The 7,107-nt window shown below is 45.0% G+C and overlaps 1 protein-coding gene across 1 annotated transcript; it reads right to left on the reverse strand.

Moving 5' to 3' along the window:
- Nucleotides 1-2,291: 2,291 nt before the first annotated feature.
- ARMCX1 (armadillo repeat containing, X-linked 1) lies at nucleotides 2,292-6,819 on the reverse strand. The gene is given in 5 exon segments (XM_011964770.1): nucleotides 2,292-2,989; nucleotides 2,992-4,182; nucleotides 5,359-5,423; nucleotides 5,970-6,023; nucleotides 6,332-6,819. Coding segments are annotated over 2 exon segments (1,101 nt in total). The 5' UTR covers nucleotides 4,061-4,182; nucleotides 5,359-5,423; nucleotides 5,970-6,023; nucleotides 6,332-6,819; the 3' UTR covers nucleotides 2,292-2,957.
- Between the last annotated feature and the right edge of the window lie 288 nt (nucleotides 6,820-7,107).

Consider the following 7,107-nt stretch of genomic DNA (forward strand, 5'->3'; position numbering starts at 1 on the left):
CAAGAAACATGAAAAAAGGCTCAACACCACTGATCATTAGAGAAATGCAAATCAAAACCACAGTGAGATACCAGCTCACACTAGTCAGAATGGCTACTATTAAAAAGTCAAGAAACAACAGATTCTGGCAAGACTGTGGAGAAATAGGAACACTTTTACACTGTTGGTGAGAATGTAAATTAGTTTAACCATTGTTGAAGACAGTGTGGTGATTCCTCAAGGATCTAGAACCAGAAATACCTTTTGACCCAGCAATCCCATTACTGGGTATATACCCAAACGATTATAAATCATTCTACTATAAGGACACATGCATGCGTATGTTTATTGCAACACTATTTACAATAGCAAAGACATGGAACCAACCCAAATGCACATCAATGATAGACTGGATAAAGAAAATGTGGTACATATACACCATGGAATACTATGCAGCCCTAAAAAGTAATGAGATCATGTCATTTGCAGGGACATGGATGAAGTTGGAAGCCATTATCCTCAGCAAACTAACACAGGAACAAAAAACCAAACACCGCATGTTCTCACTCAGAAGTGGGAGCTGAACAATGAGAACACATGGACACAGGGAGGGGAACATCACATGCCAGAGCCTGTTGGGGGGTAGGGGACAAGAAGAAGGAACTTAGATGACAGGTTAATAGGTGCAGCAAATCACCATGGCACACGTACACCTATGTAACAAACCTGCACGTTCTGCACATGTATCCCGGAACTTAAAGTAAAATAAAAATTAAAAATAAATAAATAAAACTAAATGGTTAGAAATAATGAATAAGATCTAGTATTCGATAGCTCAACAGGGTGACTATAGTCAATAATAATTTAATTGTACATTGTAAAATAGCTAAAAGAGTATAACTGGATTGTTTGTAACACAAAGGATAAATGCTTGAGATGATCGATACCCCATTAACCCTGATGTGACTATTATACATTGCATGCCTGTATCAAAATATCTCATGTAACCCATAAATATATACACCTATTATATACCCACAAAAATTAAAAATTATTTTTTTAAAAAAAACTATATGCTGAATTTCTGATGTAGGTAAATGTAGATGTCCATCAATATTTTCAATAGCTGCATAGTATTTAAATGTGTAGACATACATTAATTTATTTAGCTCACTGCCTATCTTGAGATACTTGAGTCATTTACAACTTTACACCTTTCAAAACAGTTTGAAGATGCACAGCTTCCTACAAGCCAATTATGTGATTATTTCCTAAAGATACATTTCTACAAGTGGAATTACAGGGTCAAAGGATGTGCATATATTCCAATGGACCTTGTACCAGTGTATACTCCCACCAGCAGTTTGAGAGTGCTCCTCCCCTGACACCCTCACCCTCACTAAGGCGTGGGAGTGAGGTAGATTTTCTATGTGTATCCCAACAACACTCTCTATGGTTCCATAAAGGCCCCACCTTAACCAACCTTATAAAGGAAATCTGATACAAGCACTAAAACTTATTCTTTCTTATTATTCCAAAGTTGTAACTGTTTACTTATATGAATACTAGAACTGGCCAAGAGGACATTTTTCTGTCAAATACCCCAAGGACCCTAAAATAAAATTGGTCCTCTTTGTATGTCTCCAGAATACATCTCAGCACTTTTTGGTTCAAAAGGTCTCTCATTTCCATCCTCTCTTTACCATTCCCATGGCCACCAGTAAAACTTCACACCTTTATTATCTCATGCCTGGACTAACTTGTGGTAGCTTCCTGTTTTTTCCAATCTCCAGTCACCACTCCTATCCCCACCCCAGCTTGGACTCCTGTCGCACATAAATCTACCATATCGTTTTCCTTTCATCTTGTCATTCCTCTGATCACAAAAGGCCTTGATGTCTCCCAGGGGTGGATGCAGTAATATTCACACACCCCAGTTTAGCAGTTAGGGGTGCTCCATGAACAGGACTCACCTTTACCGCCTGACTCTCTCTGTCATCACTACCCTCCCTACACTTACCATTCCAGCAGGTCAGCACTTCTCTCTGGAGAAGGATTCCCATCTCCATGCCTTTCTTTTCATCCCTCCTCCTGTCTTGAGTGCCCTTCTGACTTTTTGTATCCTGTCCTTCAAACCCAGCTTACTTAAGAGTTCTCCTTTGTAAAACTTTCCTTGCGCACTGTTGCCTGCAGCTGTTTCTGCTGCCTCTAAGCATTGATGGTCTCCTGGGTTTGTTAATATCTCTTTGTTTTAGTTTCCATATATCTTACCTTTCCAAACAGATCATAAACTGAAGGACAAGGACAATGTCTTTTTTTTCTGCTGCTTAAAACACAACTTTATTGATGGAACACAAGTCTTAGATTAACAAATATAAACTAATATAAAAGTGTAGCTTATTCATGATGTATAACTAATTCATTGTCAGTTTAGGTAGAGGAAAGAGTAAAAATATCTCAATCTAGGTAATAAGATCAAATCAATAAATTCTTTCTGTGTACAAGTACTAATATTCCATTTGGCATCCTTAAAATGGTTCATCCTCAACCCAACCATTAAAACCAACATCAGTCACTGTTATGATATATGATAGTCATTATTCCAAAATAGCAGCTGAAAAGATCTCTTTACCATATATTCACAATGAAAAACAAAGAATTTACAAAACATATCGTACCAAGTGCAAATACCTCAATACTCTTTGGGACAGACTCCAAATTAGAGTTTGGTTAATACTTTCAGGACTTTTACTTTCACCACCAGATCATTGTGATTTGCTAGTGCTTTGATTTTCTTAACACAAACTCCAGACTCTTTGAATAAGAAAAAAAGTGAACTTCTGCTGAATTCTTTCCTGGATGATGCAAGCCCTTCATTTTTTATGTTGTCATTTATATTCTCAAATAGGGTAAGGATATTAAGAAGAATCTCTCTATCCCATTCTTTATTAAAAAGGGAAATCAATTCTGATGGTACTTTACAACTGACCAGCTCTCTTGTCATGGCTGGATTTTCAGTAAAGTTTATAATTAGTTTCATAGTCTGTATCTTGGTGAAGTGATTTCCCAGGAATAACAAAGCAAAAAAGTCTGGAAAAGAATAGGAAAGCAAATGTTGGTAATGATTAGTCACAGTCATGTTGGTTAACAGTCTTAACCCAGCCATCTGCACAGCTGAGTCCAAGCGACAGACCATGGTGTCATCACACACTTGACTGATGTACGTCTTAATCTTACCCTGATTTTCTGCATTCACACTCAAGTTATTAAGGGCATTGTAAGTCTTTTCTCTAATTATGGGGTCTTTCGTTTTTATCAGTTTTGCAATAATTGGGACACCACCCAATTCACGTATGGCATTCTGGTTAAATGAATATGCTGCATTGTTACCCAGAGTGACCAAGGCTACTTCTTGAATAAAAGGATCATTTGTTCGCTCCAGTATGTTGAGGACCTTTTGAAGATCGGGAGCACTCAGAATATCATCAATTTTATAAGGAAAGTTGAACTTGCCTCTGCGGACAGGCCATGTTGTAGCTGGAGCCCTGGTGCTCTTACTTCGGGCCTTTCCCTTGGATTTTCCACTTGCCCTGCTCCCAGCCCTAGATCCACTCCTGGTAGGGTGGCAGCCTCCACCCCTGCCTCCTGGGCAGGGTAAACTCGGTGCAAGGGTCCTGTTCCCAGAGATGGTACCCGCCCTAGCCCCTTTGCCTGCCTTTGCACTTGCCTGTTCCTTCAGCGTGTTGAAAAGGGCCTTGGCCTTGGCCTCTAGGCCACCTCCACTGTGGGATCCTGAATGGGCCTTCTCTTTTACACCTGGACAATCCTCGAGTCCCAAACTCACCTCAGGCTTGACCTTTGAATCACCCTGAAGTTTGGCCCCAGACCCTGCCCCAACGTTAGTTTTAGCTCCTTTCACAGTCTCAACCCCAGTCTCTGAGGTGTCCGTAGACTCCTCGTCTTCATCCCAGATTTTCTCGTTCTCGTCTCTTCCCCAGGCCAGTCTGTATACACAGTAGCAGGCACCAGCCCCGATAACCACACCAGCGGCCACGCAGCCAGCTTCCCGAGTGCGGCCCATGGTATAGCCGGGACAAATCTCTTAACCGGAGCACAGAACAGGCTCGCTCTGGCCCAGAGAAGCGCGAACACGTCGCGGGCGGAGTCTGCAGCTACTGCTGGCCGGCTCTGAGGCAGCTTGACCTAGGAATAAAGGATGCAGTTCAGATTTCAGGCTCCTCCTCCTTTTGTGTCTTTGCCACGCAAACAGACTGAAACAACGGCAAAACAAACAAACGTACAAAAATACAGATATATTGGCAAACTCGGGGCTTAATATCTAGATCACTGATTCCTTTCTTCCATCCGGAAGCTAAGTTTGGAAATTTTCCCCACTTCAAGACTCTCCAACCTCACGTTCCACCACGTCGCCCCAGAATGTTAAAGTTCCCTGCCATCCTGCCCTTCAGATGTCCTGGGAACAGTGGCGCCCCCACATGCACCCACAGAGGTCCAGGCAGTTTTTTCCTTCTCTTTCTTGCTTCCAAGGGCACTGCTTCGTGCAAACCTGCAGACAAGGACGCGAGGAGGGGGTGCCGAGAGCTAGGGGGACATACAGATATCACCCGGGACGGGACATACATCCCTCTTCTGAATTCCTAGCCCTTTACAACTGCCTTGCCCGATGTTTCCCGCCTTCGGTTGCCCTCCACTCCTCACAGAGGTGCGGCTTTGGAATTCATTGTCTCCCTCCCTCTTCCTCCTTCGATGATTCCTCTAACCCTCCATTCCACCTCCACCCCTACTCTTATCATTGGCATCCTCCGAAGATGTCGCCACACATTTTCATTGTTAACATTTTCCTTGTAACAAAATGAAGTGAGAATATCTAAAAGCCGGACTGGCGTGAAATGCGTAAAGGTCCTCAACTCTGTCCTTGCCTCCGCCAACTCCTCCATCTCAAAGGTACCAGGACACCCCCACTCATCCCCCACCCCCGCCGTGTCATTATACCAACTACCTCTGCTCGGGAGCAATTTCTTACCTCCCTTACCTCAGTTTCTGCTTCCACTAAACCTTGAAGACTAACAAACTTCAGAAGTGAGTGCTTGGTCGACGGACCAACACCAAGGACACTGTACCTCAAACAGTAATTTGGAGTAACGTCCTCCCAACCCCTGGACTCTCTTGACGCCCACCCCTTCTCAGCTATTTGCTTCCCTGTCTTGTACCTGCAGAGCAATTTATTTTGCAAGATCCGAAATTGTGTAGGGAAGAAGGGAAGAAGGGAGATGTGGAGGGGGTCCACGGGCCCACTCGAGTTGCAGTCGCCACCATGCTCCACCCCCAAATAATGCCATCACCCTTATTATGACCTACTTGGTTCTTGACAACTTTGCGTATCTTCCTGCTCCAAAGGTTGGACTGGCCTCCGGCCCCAAGATCTGCAGACACAAGCAACAAGGCAGAAACTGATGGCTCAGCGGACAGAAAAGCACTTCGGAGAGTCCCAACATCCGCTTTTCCTAATTCAGGGTCCTGGCTGTCAACGGAGTTTACCTTTTTGTCTGTCACCCTACCCTCACTTCTCTGGACTCGGCTGACACCAGCCCTCCCGCTACGTAGTGTTGCCCCACCCCCGGTCCCCGCCTCCGGCCCTCCCTCCCGCAGCCCCAGCGGTCGGCCATTTTCCCAGCAAAAACCACACCCCTTTCAAACCACTGGAAGCGGGGCGGGGCGGGGGGGGGGATATGGAAAATCCGAGGAGAAAAACAAAACCAACCGATCTCTTCTATCCCTCTCCCCAACGCACCCTACCCGCAATGACAAGCACTTTTCCTGCAGGCACTGTTACATCCTTTTTTCCTAAAGGAAAAAAAAAAATGGCAGGAAGATTGCTTGAGACTCGGTAAAGGGCCCAAGTTAAGGCAAGGACCTCAGTCATCCCAGTCCTTCCGAGGGCCGCGGGACAGCCCCAGCTTTACACTGACCTGCAGGGATTCCAGGCAGACTATTCCTTTGTTCCCAAATGGCACAGCGCCCTACTGAAAGAAAAGGGGAATGACTGTCAGACGCACAACCCCAAGATTCTGGCTTGGTAGATGGACCAGCACACAGGATACGAATCCGAATATCTGCCCTCCCTGATTCAAGGCCCAGGATGTTAAAGGTCCCACCACGCCCGAGTCTGGGGTCGCCCCTGGAATCCGGCCCCAAGGTCCACCATTTTTGTTCTAGAAAGGGACAGGAATACTGCAAGGGTTTGGAGAAAGCGAACTGCTCCCCCTTCGGCCTCCACCCTTCACTGCCCGCGCCGCAGGGATCCCCTGGCAACGCCCATCCACACACAAACCTGCTGGGATCCAGGCAGTAACCTCGTCCTCCTTCCCCCAGGCCACAGGCCCTCTCGCCCTCTGGGCGATATTGAGAGAGTGCAACCGGACCAAACGAAGACTAAGATTAGAAGGACGTCTGCACGCGTCGGCTCCAGCTCACGTGAGGGCCACGTCAACCGTGAGATCAGGACCCCAATTACCACTCCCATCAGCAGTGCCGCAGAAGCCGGCCCTCCCCTTCCTTCCCTGACACATCAGGTCCTGCCACTCATTTTCCTCTTTGCCAATCCCGGAGACCAGAAGTAGCTTCCCTTTGTGGTTGAAATTTGCCTTTCTTTGGCTTACAGGGAGAGGCTGTATCTGCTCCCGTGTCCGTTGGCCTTTACTTCCTCTTCGAGGAATAATTTTTTATCTTCTCTCGTCTCAGTCCAACTGTCTCTCTCTATACCTCCCCCCACCACTAGTCATGAATGTCCAATATTTCTTCTGCACAACTGTAAAATGTGGAGCAAGGTGTTGGAAAAGGAGACAGATCGTGGGAGTGTCTTATTTAAACTTTTCTGCTCATTTGTTTTTAAATCAATAATGCATTACTTTTATATTGAGAAAATAAAATGATGCTATTTTCCTTTGAGTAGAGAGTTTAAACGGGAGAGAAAACGCAAAAGGCCTCATTAATTTCGTTATTTTATTTGTAACAGAAGGAAAATATTTCTACTGGTTACAGCCAAATAGTAGCTTTTAAAACAAAATAACTCATTTTTAAAACTGAAAAGCGGGCTGAGGTGGGTGG

The sequence above is a fragment of the Mandrillus leucophaeus genome, unplaced genomic scaffold, assembly GCF_000951045.1.
Source record: "Mandrillus leucophaeus isolate KB7577 unplaced genomic scaffold, Mleu.le_1.0 Scaffold706, whole genome shotgun sequence".
Lineage (NCBI taxonomy): Eukaryota > Metazoa > Chordata > Mammalia > Primates > Cercopithecidae > Mandrillus > Mandrillus leucophaeus.